This window comes from Tympanuchus pallidicinctus, unplaced genomic scaffold (assembly GCF_026119805.1).
Source record: "Tympanuchus pallidicinctus isolate F22 unplaced genomic scaffold, pur_lepc_1.0 scaffold16, whole genome shotgun sequence".
NCBI classification, from domain to species: domain Eukaryota; kingdom Metazoa; phylum Chordata; class Aves; order Galliformes; family Phasianidae; genus Tympanuchus; species Tympanuchus pallidicinctus.
The window spans coordinates 33,338,864-33,365,499 of record NW_026294679.1 but is presented as its reverse complement, the minus strand read 5'-3'; the positions used below and the strand labels follow the sequence as shown (position 1 = coordinate 33,365,499).

The window sequence follows — 26,636 nt, the reverse complement described above, 5'->3', positions numbered from 1 at the left end:
TGCAGACAGGATGTGATATTTATTAATTAACAAAACAAAAAAGATTCCCAAGTCCCTTTGAACTTTTATTTTTTAAAAAATGATAATATTCTCATAAGAGAACAGGCTTGTGAAAAAAAAAATCTTTATATTCAGCTGAGGCTCACTTCACATCTGTTCTTCACTGTTACATGGTGCTACTAATTATGATCTGTTAATTAAGAAATCAAAGTGCTGCCATAACCTGTTTGGAAGTAATGGAAACTTCTGGAACAATTACCTGATCTAGGGTTCAATCAAGATGTGATTTGGGATGGAACCATAAGGACAAGAAAAATAATAGCATGGAAAACGAACGCTCAAATCAGCTCGTCTGAACTTCTCCAGGAAGTGATTTATTACTACAGACATGGCTATTTCTCCGGCATAAGCAGAACAATATCCAAGTCAGCATTAAAAATGGTAAGAAACTGTGTAGATGATCGCAGCAAGCAAGCCAGCACTGTGCAGCCATGTGGGAAGCCTGGTGTGCTGATGTACCCTCCATTGCCTCGCTGTGCCCCATGCCCCGGGCCCGTGCTCAGGCTGCAGGGCTGAGGCCCTGCCCACACACTGCTGCCAAGTGCCCTGCACACAGTGAATGGTGCCTCACTGCTGTCAGTGCTCCAGAGAAGCAGCAAAATCTGACTGTCGGAACCCTGAAGGGAGATGCAGCGAGAAGAGCATCAGCAGCACAGCATCCTGCCCTGGCAGCACAAGGTCAAGCAGGCTGTGAGATGGATAGCCACATACAAATAAACATCTGCATGTTTTAGTCCTTCGATGCTGCTTCTTTTCTGCCTCTCCACCTCTGTGTTTTTATTGAATGAGCAAACAACATTTGCCTGCTTTACTTCACATGCACAGCTGCTCTCAGCTCTCTCAAAGTCACAGCTAACATCCAAGGCAAGGGCAGAGAAGGATACGAGTGAGGAGCTCCTGATAGAGTGAAACCCTGCAGCTTCAGGCCCAGGCCAGCAGCACAGAAAAGACAAGGGTAGCAGTTAATGTGCTGCGGAGGCAGCCAGGCTGGCACCTAAGGATGCAGCAGCAGGTCATGATTTAGTGGCCACGGCAGTGATGAGTTCATTGGTTGGACTAGATGATCTGAGTGGTCTCTTCCAGCCTTAATGATTCTGTGATTTGCAGTATGTTGGCACCTTCAGAGGACAGCCACGTAAGCCTGAAGCATCTAGCCCTTATTGATGGCCTGCAAGCCTCAGGGTTGTCATCTTTATAACTGTTGAATGTGCTGCTGATCTACTAATGGGAAGTTAGAAGCTGGTGCAGAGAGGACGTCCTAAAGCACAGCGCACCATGGCTGCTGGGTGCTTCAGTGTGACCTGCTACTTCCCACCAGAAGAGCTGTCTGGTTGTAGTAGATGGCTTTTTGATGTGACTCAGTGGACATCTATCTCAATTATTAGGAACTATATTTTAACATACTTATAGAGAAATTGCTCCATGTTGCACATGTTGGTTCTCAGAGATCTTGGCTTCTCTGTGCTGTTCCATATACATCGTGCAGCAGCACTTGTAGGTCTTCAGTTATAATTTACAATCCAAACAGAAAAGGTGGTGTGTGGAGGGGAAAAGGCTAATTAATTTCCTATAAATTGTGCAGTGTTGCAGTGGGAAAGCCAGTGCGCAAAAGGCATGACTATAACTTGACTGCCTCCTGCTGAAATCACTTTAAGGCATGGAAATGTATCAGTCAGACCCTTCTGTAGCATGAACAGGACTCCAGGCAGAGGCCCTCGTGTGCTGGGGTGCTTCTGACAGCACAGAGCTGCCAGATCAACAGCTCAAGGCACAGTCACGCTTTCATCTCCCAGTCTGCCTCATGTGGCTAGGCCTTTTTGATCACGCCATCTGGTCCCTCCTTCTCCTGCGTTTTGTACTTATTTCTGATTTGTAACACATTCTGCAAACTCTGCAGGCATCTTTAGTCTGTAAAAGTGTTCAACTGTGACCTCTTACTAAATCCACAGAAGTGAAGTTTGTAGAAAAGCTAGAAGAAACTGTTGGAATCATCTAGATTAAAGTAATTATGCAAGCAAAGATCAATACTCATCCACTCCAAAGCCACCAGTTCTCAATTCTCAGAAAATTCTAGTATCCACATCCAGAAGTTTTGCGACAACATCATTGCTCTGAGCTGACGTTTACCCTAAAGATATATAATGTCAACTAAAACCCAAGGTTTTATGAAACCTGCCACCTTCATCTTGCATCACTGTCAGGAAACCAAACAGGAACTGCAGTTTGCAGAGTGAAAATCCCTAAAAACCTAAGAAATTGAAAACAGCCCTGCTCCACCATGTCACAGAATCTTAGAACTGAATCAGAAAGTTTGGGGATTATTTTCATTTTATTTCTGACATTGAAGAAAATGAATAACTGCTTTTGCTGCCCTCAAAAGACTTCTAAGAGTTTAATGCAGCAGTGTGCATCTCAAAAAAATTACCAAAAATGGAGCAGGGCTATTTCTTTGGAAAGTGACACTGGGCTATTCACCTAATCCTATGAATTTGTGAGGAGGAGAAGATAAGAGGGGTTACTGAGTTGTCAACTGTAAGTATTTAGGGGAGACAGAATGCTTTTTACTTTAAACTTCCTTTACTGTAGGTAAATAAAGGTCCTATCTTCTGGGATGAAATTGAAGCTTGAGGTGGCCTCAGGAGATGCACACTTGATTCAGAAGGCAACGTCAGCTCTAATAGCAGACCTGCAGCTTAGGTTCTCTTCCCATAATCCTGCAGAGACCCTCTGGTGCTTTAAATGGAAGTGCAAAAACTCTTTGTGCTGTAGAAGAGGACCCCTCTGTGCTGCTCCAGCCTCTGTGCTGGCTCCTGAGGCACGGTGAATTAGCTTTTGGAGTTTACCCAAGATGTAGAATGTCTTGGAAAGATCTCAGCATGAAGTCCTCTTAGTAAACACTGCTAGAATAACTTTTTCAAGTCTGAAATGAAAAGGTTTTTTTCCTTTTCTCCCTCTTTTCATCAACATACTCTTTACTGTCTGAGACTGAGTAACAGGACATCATAACATACCCCAAGACTTCACATTTTCTACTTCTTCCTCCTCTCCACAGTTATTAACCAACATTTCAATTAGATGCCTTCATTAGCACACTCCTGGCTGTAGGATCAAGGTATTTTCTCCTACTTGCCTTCTTTTATAAATGTGATTTAACTTTGCAAGTGACACACTACAAGAAGAATTGTCAGGAGAGTCTTTCCTTATCTTTATGGTATGGCTTCAAAATTCTGATACTCTAATCATGAGGAAAAACAATGCATATCATGATTTTTTTCTCTAAATTCTTTAAAATAGCAGACAATGACTTGTCATTTGGTTCTGGAGAAGCAAATATTGATGCATTCTGTTTCTGCTTCCTGATTGCCAACAGTATTTGGCTTTGAAATTAGATTCATAAAATCCATTAATATTCTGGTACTGATTATAGCGTTACATTTGATGCAAGAGCACAGACTGCAGCAAGGTTATAATGTCTTGAGACAGGGAGGCTGTGCACACTGATCTTGTTATTTCTTATTCTTACAAAAATGTCAGAAACTCTTCCTGAACACTTTCACGGAAACCAGCCTTAACAAACTAACACAGCAATTGAGCTGCAGCCTCAGCAGGGCTGAGTACAGAGGGACAATCACTTCCCTGATCCTGCTGGCTGCGTTATGTCTGACACGAGCCAGGATGCCATTGGCCTTCTTGGTTACCTGGGCACACTGCCAGCCCATGTTGAGCCAAGCATTGATCAACACCCCAGGTCCCTTTTTTACGCACAGTCTTCCCACCACTCTGCCCCAAGCCCGTAGCAGCACTACCTGTGGTTGTTTTGGCCAAAGTGCAGGACCTGGCATTTGGTCCTGTTGAACTTCATCTCACTGGCCTCAGCCCAGCTATCCAGCCTATCCAGATCCCTCTGTAGGGCTTTCCTACCCCCAGGCAGATCAACACTTCCTCCCAACTTGGTGTAATTTGCAAACTAACTGAGGGCACACTCAATGCCCACATCCAGGTCATCAATAAAGATACTGAATGGGACCTCTCATTCAACACAAATGGCTCACAGGATCACACGTACTGAAACTGCATGGAGACAATAATCTGAAGCCCTGATGATCCTAGCTGTATCTCGCTTCTAGGGAACTTTTTGTTTATCCACCTGACTGAGATTTTCAACCGCTAAGAGGAGAATTTTAACAAAACCGTTTCACTACTGTCAACCACAGCCCACAACTTTTCAGTTGGAGACAACCTATTAAGATGGTAATACTGCAGCACTATCTGCTAAGATTAGGGAACGGCTGTCCACCAAAAAAACTTGCAGCTAAGAGAAAGAACAATTCTGAAGTCTTTTGCTACCCTGACTTTGACGAATCAGAGTCCTGCATGTAATTGCACACATTTCTTCTTCTGGTGGACTCAAGTGTTAGCTCTTTCTTCAGAGCAGCATCAAATTCTATTTCCCAAAGAAGAGGTAACATCAGTAAATGCATTATCAGCTCTAAGCACACGAGGTTTCTGGTACACTGGTTCAAACCTTATTTTTGTGGCTTATTTCCTCCTGTGAGTCAAACGGAACAAGGAAAGGAACAGAAGTTGAAGTGAATGCAGGGGAGGTGCTTCCATGCTGCAACCAATCTATCAGACTGGCATTCAAACAGGAACTTTTTTCAGTTTAAACCATGACAGCTGTAATGTGAATGAATAAATGCATTACCTGTATTCCTCCTGTGTGAACCGTGGGATTACTGAAGGTTGAAGTACAGCAATTTCTACAGTAGTGGTGTTGAACTTCACAGGATCTCCATCATCATACGCAATGACCACTAGCTATAAACAGTGCAGAAAATCACCATCTTAGTATAGGCAACAGCATTTTTTATCTTGACTTGCAACAGCACTTTTTGTATTTTCAGGGTATAACAAGTCAGAGATTTTCTTCACTACAAAACAAACACTTCATGAGAGTTAAACACAGAGGAAAAAGGTGACAGCCATCCACAGGTTGAACCACATGCTAGAAAATATATGGAAATGCAGAGAAACGGAATTTCAATTCCACAGCCTTCTACAAATACACCTCCAAATCTAGGAAAGCTTCCATTAATTACACAATTCATGTTTTTCATGGATTCCCTTCATGTCTTATCAGAGACAGTCCTGACTCAAAACACTAGAACCCATTATAACTTTCCTACTTATAGCTCAGTTCAGCATTCAAGCTCTGGAATACTTACTACTGAAAAAACATCTGTAGCCCCCCATAAAATAAAAACCAGAACTGTTGGGTAAGAATTCTGTTCTGCTAACAAGCATTAATATTTAGAACTAAAGTTTGATATCAAAACAACAACCAAAAAAAACATTATCTCCCCCAAGATGACAATGAAAAAACTCTTAGGAGACATTCTCAGAATGCTAGAACAGACAACACAAGATCTTAAGCAAGGCAAGCCCTTTGTAAATTTTTGGCATAAGTAATTGTTACTAAATATTTACTGGTGCTGCTCTGCCAGGACAAATTCACCTGCTTTCAGCTTTCAAACAAAGGTGAGCACCAGGATGAGAGACCAGCCCACTGGAGATGGATCAACAGACAGTCTTCTACTTTTCTCTCTCCCTAAATTTGTCCTCATTTCAGGAGATCACTGGATGGAGCAGATCAGTCCTTTGCTCTAGCAAATTAGCAGATCAGCACTGAAGTGGCACAGGCTGCACAGAGGGGTCGTGGGTGCCCCATATCTGGAGACAACCAGGGTCAGGCTGGACAGGGCTTTGAACAACCTGATGGTGCTGTAGGGTGTCCCTTTTCATTGTAGGGAGTTGGACCATGGCCTTTAAAGGTCCCTTCCAACTCTGAGGATTCTATGATTCTATGAAGTCTGCTGTTCTAAAATAGGTCAGTGAAAAGACAGCCTAGAGCAATAGCACATGCTCTTTCAGTCAACATATCAATGAACTGCAAAGTACTGTAGTTGCTGTTAGTATGAGCATGTTAAAAGCTGCTGGGACAATTTCACTGAAGATTCAGTGCAGCCACAAAAGCCAATGCTCTAAATGCAATCACCAACTCAGGAAAACCCCACAGCTTGGATTTCTTGGAGTTTATTAAGAAGTAGAAAATGGTAGACAATTTTATTACCTTGTAACAGAAAAGTATACACATAAATTTCCCTTTCATTCTCAATTCAAAAAGAAATAAGTGAGTAGCAAGAAGAAACTAAACATACCTTAATGAAGAAACAGAAGGTTAGCAGTTCCCATGTAGGAAAATCACATATAAACCCTGACCGTATTATAAATGACATTGTTTTGCTTACTGAAACACTTCAATTTTTATTTTCAGCTAACTCCTTCATTTATGGATTTAAGAAAGGAGCTCTGTCCCAGAGATTTTGATTGAAATAATAAATAACTCTGGACTAACTACACTTGAGACTCCTCAGGAACAGTAACAGGACAACAGTAGTCTACATCTCCTTATAGCCAGTGTTTTTACATTATAGTACTTGAGAACAGAAGTCCCAAACCACCCAATCTTGCATTAACTTCCTTTACAAGATATACTGCCATTCTTACAAATCTTCCACAAAACTGTTGTGCTGACAGCCCTGTTGAAAATGAAACATCAGCAATGTAACTTTCAAAAACTGAGGTTTCCTTCAGTTGCTTCCCTACTTCTTTTCCTCAGCAAACACCAACAAACGCATCTATCCAAGACCTTTCTGAAATAAAAAAGGCCAGGAAATGTGTACCAGAAGGAAACTGAGAAACTGAAGAAACAAATAAGAACTTCATTTATTTCTATGGAATATAAAGCTAGAGAGAGAAAGACAAAAGTGAGAGGAATACTACTAAGTGCAAGGAACATTTCCATTGACAGTACACAGCTATATGAGCACATACCTTGAACACTGTACTTGGCTCTTCATTTAGGTTTACCCGAGTTACTACACGTCCTGAGCTTTCCTCCACATCAAAAATGCTGGCACTGTAAGGAAACTGGACAACATCTACTTTGTACCGGACTAGGCTTGCTGGTGTGCCCTGGAACGCAGAAACAAAACAACGTAAATATCCTTTTATTTTTGCATTCTTCTTTAAGTTACTCAAAATTTAAAATGCAACACTGGTCAACAGATCACCACAATTGTGATGTCACAGAGCCCATTATGATGTAACTGAGCCCTTTTGTAATGTCACAGAGCTTTATTATGATGTCATAGAGCCATTGTGACGCCACAGAGCCCCATTGTGACGTCACAATAACCATTATGATGTCACAGAGCCCCATTGTGACGTCACAATACCCATAATGACATCACAATGCCCCATAGTGACGTCACAAAGGCCAATTGTGCTGTCACCACGCCCATTGCGATGTCACAATTTGCAGCTTGCCTGCCTAAGAATCAGGTTTGTTCACGAGGACTTCCCCCCCCAAATATCTTATGTGATATTGTGACATACGAGAGGCCCAGGTTTCTCAAGATTTCATATAGAAGTGAGGTGAAGAACTTGTAAGGTCAGTGAATATACGTAAATACAGACAGAGTCTGTATTCGGTCTGTTTCCTTATTATTATTGCTTTTAAAATTACAGATGACAGCCATGGCTTAATGTTGGTTAGCATATCTTTCAACAGCACTTCAACATCCAAATTATAAAATCTCCTTTCCAGTTCAGGAAATGTCTAAATAATAAGTTTGAATCAAAAATTCAACTGCTTTCTTACTGTGTCCTGAAAGCTGACAATGGGAAGATGTGAGCAGTGCATTTCTGAAAAGTCAGACTACAGTTCTAACACAGGATAGTCTGTCCGTGTAGTACCCACACACTTTTTTAGAGGAGACAAGATGAGAAGAGCACCATGTTCCTTGGGCAAAGCCACCATGTGTCCTGGAAGGACTGTTCCATGTACAGCAACATCCAGAGGTTTCACTTTTCTCCAAAACTGGATGTTGAAGAACTAAAGTTTCAAAATCTTCATCTCCAGCAACTAAATCACTCAGATGACGTTCCAACAAATTCCAACGTGTGCATCATCTGTGGCTGATCAGGAGAGCACTAGACTGGTTCTGGAACCATCATCTGAACACTCTGCTGGTCCACGTGGACAATTTAAGATGGTCGTGAATAAACGCCCCTGTGATCTGACAGGACACCTGTGGCTTTGTCCTGCAAAAGAGGGGTTTTTCCTCTCAGCCATTAGACACCATGGCTGGTTCTAAGCACAACCTTGGAAAACACATCTGTGCTAACGCTGATAATAAAAAAAAAAGCAGGTTTGCAGATGGATTTCGGTAGCCTTGTAACAAACGGTTCAGTCCCATTTTAATGGCAAGAACAAGCAGAGACAGCGTATGCATCTGTGCATGTGTCACAAACTGTCTGCACACACAAAAACACCAAAATTAAGAAGAGAATCAGAAGAGGGGCAGCCAGAAGGATGGATCTTTCAGACCAGTACCTCAGTGTTGTTTAATAGGAGGTTATTCACTTAACTGTTTCACCACAGAGTGCCTAAAATAAATAACATCTATTCTTCAGAATGAAGTTTCTTAATGTATTCTTTGCATTGCAGTGCACTCGTTCCAGCAGTCACCTTTCCAGGGACCTTCAGAGCATGTGGAATGACCATGCCTGTCAGCATAGCTCGCAGGCAGCTGGCTCCCAGCACTCCAGGCTTTGCTGCAACAGCTGCTTTTGTGGATGCATCTGGTGGAGTTTCTCCAGTGTCAGATGGATACTGGTCCACACAAGAGTTAGAGAAGGGAGGTCTCTGGGAGGTATCACCAACCTCTTTTGGTGTGGGATGTATCCTTCCACTGGTTTCAAAGAATGTCTTGGAGAGGATGAACTTCAGCAGGTTACTGCCATTCTCAGCAAGTGACCCTTCACTAATACTGTTATTGCTCACTAGTAATTCGCCTGCTTTCAAAGGCCAAAAGGTGGCTAAGTGGCAGCTTCCTAAATCACTGGGAACCACTAATGGGGCCCCTGGGCAGCCTAGTCTAGTATTAGATATGGAGGTTGGCAACCCTGCATGCGGCCGGGGGGTTGGAGCTTGATGATCCCTGGAATCCCTTCCAATGCAAGCCATTCTGTGGTGATTCTGTGTGCTATACAGAAGGAAAGAAAATGCCAAACAAGGTGCAGAAAGCATCTTTTGTGTCTATTATATGTATACTTACTTCTTTCTTTCCTTTTGCACATTGATTTCTGTAGAACTGTTTGGCAGTGCAGCTAAATTGTTGCTACCTGGATATTCAGTAGATTAAGAGAAGCACTTACAAAGGCAAGTCCTGCTGTTGGTATCACTGCAGCTTCTAAACAGATGTCAGACATCATGCTGTACTCCAACAGACAAAATATCCCAAACCAAAAGCTTCATTAAGAGAAAATTGGTATTTTCTATCTGCATTCAACACTGTGCTACAAAAGAGCTTTGCTGTTCCTGACAACGTATTTAAATACACATGTCTAGCTCATGCTAGGAAAGTTCTGTAAACTGGAGCATAAGTATTTCATAAAGTGTTTCAAGTTCAGTAAATGAGACCAACATTTTCTTGATACAGATACAGATACAGTTCAGTTCACTCTGAACTGAAATACATGTGAATAAATTTGGGATAGGTATTTGTGTCCAGTTCTGGAGCTCCCAGCACAAGAAAAATGTGGAGAAGGTCCAGAGGAGGACCGAAGGCTGGAGGACCTCCCCTACAATGACAGGCTGTGAGAGCTGGGGCTCTTCAGCTCCAAGAACTTGTAGTGACCTTCCAATATCTGAAGGGGACCTACAGGAAAGCAGGGAGGGACTTTTTATAAGGACAGGTAGCAAGAGGATAAGCTTCGGTGGAGCTTCTGTAGAGCCTAGCCACTCCTCTGGATGATTTAACTGCAGCAGTGACAAGGGCCATGGACCCTGTGCCCTCCATGGACATCCAGCCTGGCCCAGGAAGGACTCAGCAACAAGCTCAGCACTGCAGTGCCACTGGCAAAACAGTACCTTCAGTAACCCAGAACTGGGTCTTACAGAAATGCTTTGATGTTCAGTGAAGTAATAAGCGACAGACTATGCTAGTAGGTAGAAGTATTTTACAGGACCATGCACACTAGACACATGAAAATCTCTGAAAACACAAGAAATTTCAGAGATCACTCTGTAACAGAGGTAATTATACAACATTCTCCCTGTAATTTCTCTTCAATATCATTATAAGAGGAAATCACCTGCTGCAATCCATGCTGGTTGGCTACAGAGTACTGGTGCTCACATTTGCTTGCAGGACTAGAAGCTATCATCATCATTAAACATGCACACGCTGGGCAATTTGTTTTTAAATAAAGAAAAATCTCATCAAGTTATTGTTCCTGATATGACTGTCAAGTACACCTCTCCCCTGTCATTTCTGAAAATAACAAAATGGGAATTTATTTTTTATTTACTGCATTTTGGCATCAACATAATTAGAAAAATCTCCAGAGAAATTTTCCAGGGAAATCTATTCAGAAGCAAGTTTCAGTTATCTCAAGTATTAATCTTCTTTTGCTTCTGTTATGAAGTAATTCAGATGCATTCCTACGTCTACAGCAAAATTAAAACAAAAGGTTATGTTCCCAAACAAATAATACCAATAAAGCATGAAGACAGGATTTTAGTTGGCAGGAACCATCTTCATTCTTTTGAAGAGAAATTTTCCAAGGAGTTCAGGAATAATATGAAACTCAGCTCTAAAGATCATCCAGCTTCAATTCTTCTTTTTACTACTGCATAATTTCTTAAGGTTCCATTTGCTCTGGGGAAACTACACTCAGCTGGGACACAGCTGATGGCTATGGCACGAAAACATCCCCAACATTTGTATTAGCTCATGAGGATGCACACGGAGGCCCTGAAAAAAGAGGTCGCCCAGAATACATGTGAGCACTATTCAGATAACTCCCACAGGGCATGGAGAGGCTAAACAAAAATTAGAATGTGGGGAAGTCATGAAAAACTGTGAGCAGTGTAACATCAGTAACATCTTCTGTATGTTTTCATGCGTGTTTCTGGAAGCAATTCTAAAGGAAGCAAGGAATCATTACTCCCAATATCCAAAGCTGGGTAACCGAGGCACAAAACCAGGTACTTGAGGAGAAAAGTGACCCATGTTGGTGGGTCTCAAACCAGCTGAAAATTGTGAACTGTGCATGCACTTGTGTCTGTTTACCCTCTCATCTACCAGTTATTACTAGAATTTTACATACATTCTCAATTTTCAGCTAATTTACTCTGTAGTACATAACCCAATGAAAAAGTCTGCAAGTCTGGATGAAATCTGGAAATTCTGAATTAATGACAAGCTGAACACAAAAAGAATGTAAGTTTTTAAAACCATGAGATAAAATTACTTCAAGAGCTCACTGAATTTTCAGCGTCTTTCCCTCATACTGAACTCCAGCAGACTCTGTGAAATTCAACAGTAATAATTTTTAAAAGATCAAGCCCCAGACTGTTCAAGAATGCTTTTACTTCTAGTTAATTATCTGTGAAACCTCTTATTAAATATCTGTTAGCACTGTACTTTCAGTGAATGCCTGTAAAACAATAAGGACAATTACTCTCAATCTGACAAAGGGGATCAATTGAATGCGAACTTTGCAAGGTGCTACCAGACTGGATAAACCATTAAGTGGGATGATCCTGAGCTCTGGAAGCTGGCTGGTCATTAAAATTAAGCTTCTGCATCTGCTTCTATTGACAATTCAAATCAACAAAATCAGAACATACAGAGGAAATGCATGAGACTGAAGTATTCTAGCTTTCACAGTGGTAGCCCATATGAAAGAGGCACCTTGTGATGTATCAGTCCTGGGAATATTCACCTTCTGATTATTACACCAAGCATTTCTCCACAAGCTCAAGCTGCTCTTGTTTCCTAATATTTGGAAGGTTAAGCACTTTGAGAAAATGATTAGAATCATCTGGTGCCTTTCATCGCTACACCACTTCAATAAAGCATAAACTAATCACAACAAAGAAAAATTATTTTTCTCCCCAGGAGTATTACCAGGTGTCCTTGAGTAACTCAGGTATCTGTAAGGCCAACCGTACAGCCTACTGAACATAACACAGGTAGTGCCTTCACCAAGCCAAAAAGTAACTTTCATCATTCAAAGCCCTCCAAGTGCAATTATCTCACTTATAAACTGGTACAGAACTGGAAATAAGTCAAGCTTAAAGACCTTTCCCATCACCAAAGCCTTCCCAGTCAACCAAGTTTAAGCACTGAAGTTTAAATGCAAACTAGTGCTCTGCTGTGCATCTGATTTTACCATTCCACATCTACTTGTACAAGGAATAGATGTCTGCTAGCCAGTGATCCTAAGGAATGTACTGATAAAACTCAGGAGCGTTGGTGAGAAAGCCTAACACTGAGCTCATCCAAGCTTCATGGTCTGCACTTATCTCTCATTATAAGGACTGAAAAATACCTCTGGAAGACACTGAAGCTCTTGTATTATCTAAAGCAAAACAGCACATACAGACATCAGCACCAAAACCCTAAATTTGATTCCATACAGTTGCAGCTAAGGTGTTAGGAACTGCCTCAGAAAGACCAGTGCTTGGGCATCCACACCTATTAACATCCCCCAGTCCACACTAACATGCCATAAAGCAAATATCTTGTTTCCACCTGAAAAAGTATTCACTTCATTCTGTCTCTCTTGACAGATTTTTCTTTATTACCTTGCAGCCTTAGACTCCTCTTTTATCCTGGGCTATATTTGTAGCTGTTGGCTTATTCTCATTGGTATTCTCAAGATGTTTTTATTTTTACTCCCTGTTCTTACAGATAAGTATTCTTCTACAGACACTGGTACAACTACCTTAGTTGCTAGAAGCATTTCTTTGGCATCTCCAATAGAGATATAACATTTCAATGTTTTCCAACAAAACAAATCCGTGCAAAGAAATGTACCTCACAGGATACCTGCTGGCACTGTTCCTCACTTTCACCTTCATCCTTTGCTCAGATCAGTGTTTTCAAAAAGGGAGTAGGTTTGGAAATTAAATTCAAACAGAGCTAACAGAGTTCATCCAGGAAACAAAGAAAGCAGTTCAACAGTGGAAAACAGATTTGTATTCTAATAAGGTTTACCCATTATTTAGAATTGAAGATGTACTCAGTCATACCCTCAGCAGCCATGTATGTTACAGGTGGGCCTGCTCCTTTATGGTAATTCCCTTTGCCATTTTTTACTCCTCTATGCTAAGCATTTTATTACCCTTTACCTCTAAGTGTGCCTAGAATAAGATGCAAGCTGTGGGAAAAAAGTGTGAGCAATTAGAGGATGTACTGAGTACTTAAAAAAATAAATTAATAACTGGAAAAGGACAGGAAAGGAGAAAATGATTGAAAGTGAAACTGACACTTGCTTCAAATCCTGTTTTGGCCCATGGAAAGAACTGGTTTCTGTGTTTTAATTGACACAGGAGTAACCACCAGAGAGATCTCCCACCTCCAGGCCAAGATTTCTTAGATTCCTCTGAAATCCGCAGGTTAAAATGAAAACATAATGAAGAACCTACTTGGGAGCATCTGAAAATAGCACAGAGTAATCATTAGTAATAATTAGAAATCCATGTTTTTTAGGACCAAATGAATCCTATTACCAACACTTCCATTACGTTGATGGCTTACCATTCTTCAGTGAATAAAATCCCATAACTTGACCCCTACCCAGTCATTCTTTCACTCACATGTACAAGTACACGATATGCTGAGGCAAAAAACTTACTGAGTGGTAGCTCAATGAGAAAAACTTAAGAAAAGAAAAAAAATAAAAAGGATCACCTTCAATTTATAAACCCAAGCAATTAACGAAATGGTACTTCATTTAACAGTAAAAACTGATCCTTACCTCTTGTGCCTTTCTGCAAATGCATTTAGTTGCTCAGCATGCTCCTACATCTCCATGCTGTAAGTTTCTAAACCACCACTTAGGAAATGCACTGCTACAGTAAACCAGAGCACTCCATACCACGAGTCTCTTCCAGCCTCCCATCTTTCACCTGCTTTACAACCTGCAGCTCTGCCACATCTTTAGTGAACACCTGCACTTATATTTGTGGCTTACCTTTAGAGGTCAAAGGCACAAACAGAACATTATCTATTCTCAGGAATATCACTGAATGAATACTTCCCACAACGAATACGGAACACTATGCTGCAGATGATGCTTCATCCAGATCAACTTCAGTGGCCTGAAACATTTTTCTACCACTTCCATGCCTGTCACTGCTGCAGTCCCCTTTGCTATGGAGAGATTTGGAGAGCTTGACATCTTTCAATATTGCGTTCCTCCAAGCCTGCTCTTCTGCTGTTTGAAAACACACATCTGCTTTTCCTGTAGAGGAATTTCATGCAGGTGTTGAGCATTTCAGTTTGAATTCTCATGCCATCCACATTGATTAACTTCACACTGTGAAGTTGGGATTTGCTGAAGACAGTGAGTCTCTGTAGAGCTCCTCTGTCCCTGGAGGTGTTCAAGAAACATGTAGGAGTTGTACTGAGGGACATGGATTACTGGGCAATATTGTTGGTAGGTGGATGTTTGGACTGGGTGATCTTAGAGGCCTTTTTCAACTTTAATTATTCTGTAGTTCTATGATTCTATAACGTTGACAGGGGAATTGTCCACATTACTTGTAAAATGACAACATGAAAACTCAAGTTTGTGACTTTCAAATTGAATACTTTAAAACCAAAATTACTTACTTAATAAGCATCCATTTATTTTCCTGAACTGATAGGATAGATGTATTAGTACTGTGCACAGAAATTTCTAGCAGGTAGGAAAAAAAAACAAGTACTCTCTCCAATACTGAGTACAAGTAGGAATATTCTTTCAATTACGGCAAATTTAGAGAAAGCTACTCTTGCTGAACAGAGAAAAGCATTGTGGTTTTCTTGGTTTCTTTTATTTTTCAGAAAAAAAACAATTTCTGGTGAATTCATACCAAATACTTTGTGACATCATTTACTGTGAAAACAAGCTCCAGTAAATACACTTTTGCAGTAACACAAATCATTTAAACAGGTTTAGCTGAGCCAGAAAAGAAACAAAACCATCCATGGTTTCACGTTTCTTCCTTCTCTTATATTAAAAAAAATAAAAGCCTTTGACCATTAGTTTGAAATAAAATATCAGCTTTCTAAAACAATTTTAGAAGCTTTTTTCCTCCATATCTGGCTTTTACGGATAGCACATTCATTTAAAGCCTAGGGGCAGTTTTATTTTGAAGCTGTGATACAAATCAAAGAAATGCAAGAGTTGATTTTTGAAGACCATTACTGTAACATCGTTGTTGACTGCTATAAAGGTAATAAGTGAGATCCAGCATTCAGTGATTTTGATTTCTGCCTCCTGTGCGCATCCATTTCTTGACGGAAATAGAAGCAACCCCCACATTTTTCTAATACAAAATATTCAAGCCCATATAAAAAAGATATATATAAATACATGAGGAAATCACAGGAAAGGAATTTGGGAGATGTAAGTGCTTTAGCCTGGTTTTCTATTCTCCTGCTTTCATACTAACTGGAGATGGCCATTATTATCCACTGCAGGCAGACTTATGATCAATTCCTACATTTTTCTGTCCATGTGATAGTGATAGAGATGTTAGAAATGGAGAGTCCAGAAGGAAAAGGGGCAAAACATACTTCTAAAAATTCTAGGCTGGCAGCTTACTGAGCTATTAGGAGTTTTGCTTTGGTTTCTAAATGAGAAATAACTTTGCATGAGAAAGTGCAGATTCCATGGAACTAGGAAAAATTACATACACCCATCAGTTAAACATTCATCACATTGAATAAAACATTTATCTTACTCTTCAAAGCTCAGACTTAAAGAACTGAGACCATATCAGAATAGGTAAACAATTCATCCAGACCAAAATATCTTCTACGTATCTGTTGATCTTCATATCTACATATCTACATATCTAATATCTTCAACAGAGAATGTTAAATAAAACCAGCATACAAATCACAATAATATGTGAATAGTCATGAATACTTTATTATGTAATCCCAATAACTCATTTGTGAACAAATCTGCCCTATTTCACTGATCCTTACCATCCTTATCTGCATAGTTTTTTTCAAAAATCAGTGTGATAACCTGAAGGAGCAAACATGTACTGGTGCTGGGATGCTGCCAGGATTGTAGAATTGTTACTGATAGATTTAGTACTTTAGTTTTTTTACTGTTGCAATGAAAAAATTGCACAGTTTTGATCGTCATGCAAAGCAAGTTTTCTCTACTCTCCACTGGCAGATCACTCTGAAGTGACTCCACTCATGAGACGAGCAGAGTGTTTTCTGTTGAATTATTTGCTGCTAACTACTGAGGATGAAAGCACTTAACAGAAATGGAATCCCTGGTTCCCAAGTCATTCCTGGGGAGAGCAACAGAGAATTTTCTCCAGCTAAGCACCATCTGTTGAACTCCCTGAAATAACGAATGCAGTTCAGAGTCATTTATTTGAGGACAAAGCTTACTAATTAGACAGCAGTACCACAGCAGCAGAGTGCTTTTTCATTCAGGAACGATCCGCAATATGTTGATAATACTGTCTTTTATATATTTTGGACTAACAACAGTTCAGAACTTCAGCAGATACCATCTACCTTAATGCCTCAAAGCTCAGTAACACGCAGCTGATGCACACCACCTGCAGGGAATTCACTTACAGTTGTATGTTAGGACTTTTTACAAGGGGATACTAGGACTGTCCTTACAGAAACACTGCTTTCGCATTCTGTCCTTGAGTGGTAAATAAATTACTATGAAGCATATTTTGCTAAGCAACAGTTGATCTGTGTCAAAGCACTGCCATCAGCTTTTAATGTACGTGGCACATTCACTCTGAACACTTCTCCCTGAGGATTATACTCCTCAATATGTGAAACACTAACAATTAAAAATTAAACCTGGCTGGCAGAACATCTTTGGCTTTTATTGTCCTCAGTGTATCATCTGGCCACCAGTGTTCATCAACCTCTGATTACAAAAATTGATATTGCCCTTCAGAATAGCTAACAAGTCAAACATATGTGCTCAGTTCTGTCAATCAACTGCTTCACTAGGGATCAGCGATAAAAGCCAGTGGCAAGAATAAGCCTCATTCCCAAAACATCACCACACTGTTCAAACAGAGTCCAACAGGGCCAGCTGGTGGGTTGTGCAGTTCCATGTGACCCTGAGCAAAAAATGCAAATCAAGAAAGCAACAGTCTCACAGAGTTGTGTTTTGTTTCCTTGCTAAGCTGCACAACTGTAGAAAAGCCAGCCATGCATGCCATGCTTCCCTATTCCTGTACTTCACCTGTCACTGGGAAGTCAAGAGGTTTCCAAAAATGTTGCTGTCAGAAAGGAGCTGTATCACTGACTTGTCACCTTTGGGAATCATCATTTCACAAATGCAGCCTCTGTCCAGAATGACAAAGGCCAGGCTGACAAAAATGTACGAGTTACTGCTTTGTGGAACTCATAATTATCACCTTTGCTGTTGAGAGGGATAGGTCACTTACAGGGGTTACAGATTTTTCCCTCTTGGGTGCAGAGTATTACCAGAATGTTTTTGCTTACCGGAGGATCTTGATCCTCAGCTGAAACAGTAGTGATAACAGTGCCCTTGACAGCATCGGGAGCAACCATTCCTCTGTAGAGCGTCTTGCTAAATACTGGCGAGTAATCATTCATATCCTGCAAAACACAATCAAGAGTTTAGTTCTGAAGTTTAAACAAAGCTATAGACACGTTCACAATTGATCCTTCAAACACTACCTGACTGCTCCTTCCTCATTTGGAAACCTATTCGCCATTCACAGCATCTTTGTAGCTCTCGATTCCATTACTACCATGCAGAAGTAGCACAGAAGGAGCCAAGTTTCAAAGCAACATATTCATATGAGACAGATCAACAGAAGGGAATTCTGCAGGAAAATACAGTCTTACAAGTAAACCAAGCAGAGATTTCCATGACAGCTGCTTCTCAAGCAGAGGGCCACAACGTGGTTTTGCTAAGTTTCTCAAATGAATGAGCTTGCTGTTGCTTGATGGCACCTAACTACAGAGGTGCTGCAAATGCTCACACTGTCTAGTGTGCTATGTTATCATTTAAAACATTCATCCACACCTCATCAGGGGAAATGTCAGTAATACACGTCTGTGAAGATGAGGAAATCACTGCTACAAATCCATGTAATACGAGGCTGGATAATTAATGCATTATGTTCTGCTGCAGGGTCTGCAATTCAAGGCTTCAAGGCATTGGAAATGCTTTTTTGCTGATCTTTAGATTTTCAAAGAGACAATTGGACCATCAAATTAAAATAAAAAGTGACAAGTAGGCAATTCAAACTAGGAGAGCCTTCTAATGAAAAGATTTCGGAAAAGCATCCAAATTCAAACAAATTAGCATTTCTTTGTGGAATTACAGGCATTGCATCTTTCACTTTCAGTGTCTTGATCTGTTTGCAAGAAGATAATTTGCTTAATCTGAGAATCTAAAACCAAGGACTATTTTACAGGACCAATTTTGCTCCTCTCAACTCTTCAAAGTGACACCATCTCTTCAGAATTAGCTGTCCTTTGTTTGCTTCTTCTCTCAGAAACACCAGCGCAGAGCAATGTAGTGTCATGGCTAGAAGCCAACACCACCCAGCAATCCCAGTCTGTAAGGTGCCATTCACAGCCCATTCGACCACACAGAAAAGATGCAGAATGAGTTTGTTTGAAGTGGGCACAAAGGTATCTCTGAAAACCTTGGCAAATGAAATCTCTGTATTAAAAGCAATCTCCAGTATGATACGAGGAAATCTCCTACAATACTACATGCACGGGTATTATGACTGTGTAAATCTGTTTACTTAGGAATGTCATGTTTTGCAGACTCTGGAAGTTTTTCAGTGGGATACACAGACTTTTACAAACAGCGCGTGCACAGAGAAGACACCTTCTGTCCTTCCATAAGAATACCCCATCTGGGCTAACAACCCAGTACAATGCTTACAATGATTTGATTTTTCCTGGAATAACCCATCCCTTTATTTGTCTTTAGAACAAAATAAAACAACAAAATCACAACCTCCTCTTTCTCCTGGCCACCAACCTCCAGCCATACCTGGTCTCTATTCCTTGGTGCAGCAGCACTGGATCACGCTCAGCTGTATGCTCATTGCGGGGGAATCACCGTGATATTTTTGTTATCTTTTGTGTACCTTAGCTCCTGACAGTCTGCAACTTAAAGTGCTGGAAAGGCTAATCCTGCTGAAAGATGATACACTACATGCTCTGCTATAGAAAATGACCAAGCCATTCTACTTACTACATCTGTTTTTCAAGATACATGGATCACCAGAAAATATCCAGGAATACAAAGCGAAACATAAAGTAGAAAAGCAGAAAGCTTTCTGTCCTAACTTACCTTTCCTCTGAGTGGAGCTTTATGCATGACTGTGCCTTATAAGCCCAATCCAAGACAACCAAATAGACACCAAACATTTCAGTCATCCCTAAACAGAACAGCTCCGTGTGTTTTTCCTTGCGGCTCATCTCCTGCTTAATCTTAAAGCAGCCACCTGTTCTACGTGGCAGAATTTCAGCTTACGGCCTCACTTTTATCAGAATGAAAGTTCCCCCATAAGAATGACATGCTCCCATCACACAGCTGCACTATGCACTGCAGTGAGAGCACGACTGTGATTGCAGGCTGGTAATCAGGTCTCTCACGTACCAATCATAAATCTCCATGACAAGGAATGGCCAGAAGCAAGCAGAAGGTATGAGTGGAGCAGGCAGACGATGTGGATACAGGCTTTACTGACTGTAATGGCCTCTTTATTCTAGTAGAAGTCCTTGTTCAGTGTGGGGGGTTAAAAAAAAAAAGAAAAAAAAAAAGACTTCTGGGCTACTTCCCACGCAGCAAGAAGTGGTTTTGTTACACGTACGTTGGGGCATTTCCTCTGTACGTTATCATCTCCTTCAGCAATTAATGTTTCTCCTCGTATGCTATGGGCACTTACAGGTACCAAAAAGGTCACAAGGAGCAAAAAGCACCGAGGATGGACTACCATACAAATCTCATTTTATTAGGAGTATGAGAGGATACCAAACTCCATACTTTAAGATGAGCTTAAGAGATCACAAGCACAATCCTCCCAAGCCTTGTGGCCTCTGCAGTTAGACTTCCCCTTGCATCACAGTGGACTTCACAGCGAATGCTGCACAGCATGGAGCACTCTGACTGATACAGAGATAGAACTTCCAAGTTCTCATGACAGAAGAACTCTGGATAAAAATATAACATTTTAGAGCAAGTGCTGGGTCTTTGGTTTGACTTGAGACCAAGGACGTGGACAGACATGCTCTTGCACAGCTTGCACTGAAGATGACCTTATAGATGAAGGCTTCTGCCTAAACTCCACAAGAATTTGACTTTGCATTGGAATGTACGTGGCTTATTGGTGCAATCAATAACTACAGGTTAGGGATGGAGTGGTAATTTACCACAAAGTGATAACAACAAGCAGTGTGTTATTGTGGTGCACGTGCTCCAGTGGTCAAACTGTGCAAACATCTTACAACTATTCACATTCCTTTGCTTCATTCATATAAATCCAGGCTGCTATTGACTATCAAGCACACACAAAAACGTAAATGGAAAATACAGGTAATGTGCTCTATATATCTTGCTTTGAAATACTTGGGCTGTGTATTTTGACAGTATTTATATATAAGTACAACATTGCCCTTGTGTCACTGCTCATCCAGCCAAAGATTTATTATACTTCCGTGTGCCTTTGTTTACACAAGGACTCAAAGTCAAAGCATAAAGAAAACAAAGCTTTCTCCCTATTACAGTTTCCCTTTACCTAACACTTCTGGCTCTGTATCACATTGCTCATGCTGGGCAGCATGTAAGAGCAATACAGCAGAAGTTTTTGCATCCTTCCCTTTCAGAAAGAGTAAGAATCTAAAGCACAAAGAAAGCACAATATAGGAAGCATACAGACTCCAATACTGTCATTTTTGAGGATTCACGTGTGTGAATCCCAAAACTAAATGAAAACGTAAAGAGATTTCTTGATGCCAACTCATTTGTTGTCTCAGACATCACTCTCAACTCCAGCCAACTTCCTTACACTCTGAACAAGACACATCACATTCAAAAAAATCAAAAAGATTTGTGAGAACAAATACTGACTGATCTACAGATATTATGAGAATGATGAACAAAAATGCTGGTGAGCTAAGACACCAGGAATGTCAATGGGGAGAAAAAAAACATGGGGGAAGAAAGGCATGGAGAAGCAAATCAATAAGTAATTTAGAAACCATGAAGGCAGTCACCGGCAGTAATGCACTAAAACAGTAGGTGCTCCTCGACAGGTGGTACCGCCAATGTGGGAGGGCAATACACAACCAGTGCAGAAGAAAAAGATCTGCAATACAGCATTCTGAGCACAAAATTAACTTGTAAACTTAAACAGACTTCAGAGATAACAACATACATTAGATTTACGGGGACACTGGAAGATGTTTGTGCTTCACCAAGTTAAGAATGTTTATTCAACATCTGGGTGTAATGTTCTGCTCTTCCTCCAGTTGAGGGAGGGAAGATTTAGGTTGGATGTTCTTTACTATGAGAGTGGTGAGGTACTGGAACAGGCTGCCCAGAGAGGCTGTGGATGCCCCATCCATCCCTGGAGGTGTTCAAGGCCAGGCTGGATGGGGCCCTGGGCAGCCTGGGCTGGCATTAAATGTGGAGGTTGCTGGCCCTGCATGTGGCAAGGGGTTGGAGGTTCATGATCCTTGGGGTCCCTTCCAACCTGAGCTGTTCTATGATTCTGTGGATTCAAATATCTGCTTTCTTTGCATCATCACTGCCCCTCCGCAATACCCGCAGTACACACAGAGCAGAAGCTAGCATAGCTCAGCCCATTCTGCACCTCCTCCACCATGGAGGAACAGCTGTTCCTGACAGGCACAAACAGGGAGGGTGCTAATGCTCCTGTGTGACTGTGCATTGGATTCTACAGATCCATCTGCTAAAGGATATCCAGTTCCACGTATAAAAATAAAACCCTACACTTCACACCCTGAGCAGCAAAGCCTGCAATAGTCAAACGTGCCAAGAGCTGCTATAGCAGCACCAAGACATTTGGGCAATTCTTGACATAATTAAAGTACACCAGGATGTAATGTAAGTGATGGGATCAGGACACAGATCCTGCTCACTCTAGTGAACTACAGCTGCAGCTCGTCATTGCCTCTATTTCCATTAATGGCAGGCAACATTACAGTGAGAGATTTGACTTATTTGAGCATCATTAATGAAGACTTTCTGAAAAATAATAATAATAAAAAAGAGAAAATGGATTTTGGTAGAAACCTTGTTTTTCATCAGCTTGACACAAACAGAAGTACCGCAAGGTGACACTCCAATATTATTTTATATATTTACACAAATATACATGCACCTACATAAATATATGGATACACATCTGCATCTATCTATCTCAGTCATAATCATCTGTGCTTTAAAAGCCCTTTCATCATGCACAGGAAATCCTGCTGCTGCACTTGACTTCTGCAGCCTGCAGCCCGCAGTACACTAGGGGGCAGCCCTACCAAGTAGGAGCAAAGCTTCTCCTCCAGCCCTTATAATAAAAATCAACGCTTTACCCTCTTCCAATTTTCTTCCTGTGGAAACAGGCTGACACCTTTTTTATCTAATAGTTATTTTGTACAGTTTACAAACTCATCTTGGTGTTTTTTTTTTTTTTTTTTTTTTTTTTTTTTTTTTTTTTTTGCATGTGACCTAATTATAATCAGGTATTGATTATTTATTATTTATTAAAACAGTTGCAATTCCATAACAGCAAAATCCAGTCATTAAGCTACTGAACAGTTCCAGAGGGATAAACTCCCAAACAAAGGACAGCAAGCTCAGAGGTACTGCTGATGTATCTAGACCACTACGAGTCAGAGGATTTTTACCATCATCAACTGAGTATGAATGCAAGAATGCCTACTTGTCGGGACTGTGCTACAAACACAGTTTTGCACTAAGCTGCTCTTCCTTCTTGTCTCTCTCTTCAGCTCCCAAAGCACAAACTACTGTACTGCAAAACTTCTACAGGTCTACAAAGACACACTTCCTTCTGTTTCCAATCTACTGACAAAATCACTATGGGTTGGCTAGGGAAATTAGCTTTGTAAATATTATATGTTTGTGGTTCGTGAATCATTTCACAAAGGGTTTTAAAGTACATCCGTGGGTTTTTCCTACTACTTTGGGACTGTATTCTTTGATTATAACAACTGATAGTGAGGTTTCTAGTCACCTGTATCTAAGTGGAAATAAACATGCCCTCACTGTAAAAGTCACAATGACAGAACGGTGTCTGAGCTGATAAATGCATATTAGGCATTTACAGATCTTTTTGCAGTCTACCGGCTTTTATAATATGTAATAAATAGGAAAAAAAATGTATTTTAAAAGTGGTTCCTACTTCCACTAAAATTAAATGTACATTAACATAAACCCACTAAGGGAGAGAGCAAGGAAGTTTACCTCAAAACATAGCTGATGTCACACTAAAATTTTCATACTTTTCCATTTTTTCTCCAGTTATCAATACACTTAATTTTCTGCCGTCCTTTTGTTTTGAACATCTGTCAACTAAGTCTATGTGCACATTATCAGAGCTGGTGGCTTCCCATCCAAGCTGCCTACAAGCATTCAATAATCAGCAGGGATTTCCAAACACCAGGGATTTTCACAGAAAAACATTTCTCTACTCTCCCCCTTTAAACTCTTTCTACAAAGCAATTTTTCTTTTTATTTCAATGTACTTGACAACCATTATTCCTCTTGAGTTTCATTATTCCTCTTCAGTTTAGCCACTGAAAGACGTTGTTCAGTGCAAAGCTCAAAATACTTTATTAAGGAGAATGAAAATCCCCTAACGCCACAAGATCTCATGGCCCTAAGGGCACCCACAGCCCAGCCTCTCCTGGGCCCCTCCAGCAACTCTGGGTCCAGGACCCTTCATTTCAGCCCCATGGAGGCCTCTGGATTTGGAATCTCAGATTTCAGCACTGAAATAAGTGAGAATTTACACCGTGACTTAAGAAGATTATTCTCACAATAGAGTTTTATTTTCCTGAGAGAAAACGTAAATGTTATTCGAATGTAATCTCATTACTAGAAGATTAACTTTTCATTTAAACATCTAGACACTGTCTCCCACAGTATTCCGGAGAAGCTGGCAGCTCGTGGCTTGGACAGGTACATTCTTTGCTGGGTAAAGAACTGGCTGGAGGGCCAGGCACTGAAAGTGGTGTGAATGGAGTTAAATCCAGCTGACGACATGTCACAAGTGGTGTTGCCCAGGGGTCAGTGCTGGGGCCTGTCCTGCTCAGTACATTCACTGATGACCTGGATGAGACAATTGAGTGCATCCTCAGTAAGTTAGCAGACAACATCAAGCTGGGAGGAAGTCAACCTGCCAGGTACATTGGGATTGAAAAAATGCATCTGTTCACTAGACTACAGTCCAACACAAGAAAAAAATAAGCAGTTACATCTTGGAGGCAATACAAGTCCTTTTTTTTCTTTTTTCTTCAGCCTTCTTGTAAGTGGGCTGCCACTGTGCTGGACTGCCCTATATGCCACAACAAAAACATAGGTTTTTTTACATGTTAGAAAGGAAACATTAATTTACATATGTAAATTTGTTGAGAAAGCATTACTAAATTTTATTGTAGACATATAAGAAGCTGGTGACATGTCTGACCTTCACTTATTCACTACTGTATTTCATTTTCATGTATCCTTCATTACCTGCATTCTGACAGCAAATATTCATTATTACTGTTATCATATATTATTATTATTATTATTATTATTCTATCTCGCCAAAACATAAAATCCTGACAATGATTTGCTGCTGCTGATGTGCTCATTAGGAACAAGAACCAAGTGAAGCTTCCACTGAAAAGCCAAAAATTATGCTCCTGTGTATCGTAATTCAAAACTTAGCGTGTCAGCAAAACACCAGGGGAGGTGGTTGGGGAAAAGTTCTGCATTAGAGGGTGGCTGGGCATGGAACAGATTGCCCAGACCTTCATGCAGTTGGTGACCACCCAGACCTCCAATTTGTCAAGATCTTTGCAATGCTTCTCTACCTTCAAAGGAGCCGATAGCTCCTCCCAATTCAGTGCCACTTGCAAACTGAGCAATGCACCCAAGTCGCTGGTGAATACATTGAAGAGAACTGGCCCTAAAATTGAGCCTTGCAGAAAGCCACCAGTGACTGGCCTCCAGGCTGGTGTAGCCCCATTCACATTGCCCCTATAAGCCTGACCTGTCAAGCCTATTGCTCACCCATCCATCTCATTATGGTTGTGTCTAGCTGTATGCTGGGCATTTGGTTCAGAAGAATGCTGTAAGAAACAGTACTGAAAGCTCTACTGCAATGCAAAAAGGTGACACCAATTGGCTTCCCCAGTGCCTCCGCAAAAGTAGGTTTCTCAGGTGTATGGGAACTGCTCAGTCACGGCCTGAACCTCTGATTGATCACCTGAGGTGAGCCTTGAGTCAACCAGAGGAGCACAGGTGAAGGCAATTCACCTGTGCTGCCGGAAGGGGTGGGGCCTGGCTCCACCCCTCCTGGACCTATTTAAGAGCTGGCTACCAGAGGGGAAGGATCTCTTCTGGAGATCCCCTCTTTTGGTATCTTCTGGTGAGCTCAACCCAAGGGTAAGCTCTTCCATTTATTCTCTTTTTGTGATCGTTGTCTGCTTTGCCTTACTCTCTTGATTATATTGCAATTATAACATCTTGATATCTATTGATTATACACAATTATATTGTGACTATAACATCTTGGTTATACACTCAGGGTACTCTGCAAATTATTTCCCCAAGCAGTCGCAGGTTTGCTCTCCACATACTCAAGACTGAAGTTTGGGTGGCAGTTCTCCTGTCACCGGGGATTTTTAACCAGACTAGAAAACAGTCACTAAAGGCCACATGACACAGGAGACTCCCTCAGTTTACAAGCAGTAACTCCAGGTGGGCACTTACCTTAGTTGGTGTGAGCTTTTGCTCTGGCTAATAAAGGATCTTTTGACAGTTAAAAAAAAAAAAAAAAAATTGTATGAAATCCCAGATGACTCATTTGTTGTAGACATACTGTTACTAAAAGCAATGACAGAAAAAAAAAAAAACACAAAAAAGAAAAACAAAGCATGGCTCCAATCTTCAATAAAAAAGTCAGTCATCTGACACAGTGAAAACAAACCAACTGAGCTCCCAAAGCTCCAACCTCCAATCTCTTTCACAGAGAAGCAGGAAGAGTATTTTAAGTGGCAAATATTCTCTATTTTGTACTTCTCTTGGAAAATTAATTTGACAGCTGCAGTTTGGGAATTCACCATCCCTTTGGACAAATGGATACAGTCAGGTTTACACATCTGGAAATTCATTCTGTAATAACAGCCCACTGGGATTAAGGCACAGTA

The 26,636-nt window shown here is 40.8% G+C and overlaps 1 protein-coding gene across 5 annotated transcripts in view; it reads right to left on the bottom strand.

The window, feature by feature from the left end:
* Positions 1-26,636, bottom strand: part of PCDH15 (protocadherin related 15) — a 669,788-nt gene that overhangs the window by 78,838 nt on the left and 564,314 nt on the right. For all 5 annotated transcript variants that reach the window (XM_052677550.1, XM_052677554.1, XM_052677555.1 and 2 more), the window contains 3 exons: positions 17,691-17,807; positions 6,955-7,095; positions 4,766-4,878 (listed from right to left, as the gene is read on the bottom strand). In XM_052677550.1, the coding sequence (XP_052533510.1) occupies positions 4,766-4,878; positions 6,955-7,095; positions 17,691-17,807 (371 nt within the window). The remainder of the gene's footprint in view (positions 1-4,765; positions 4,879-6,954; positions 7,096-17,690; positions 17,808-26,636) is intronic.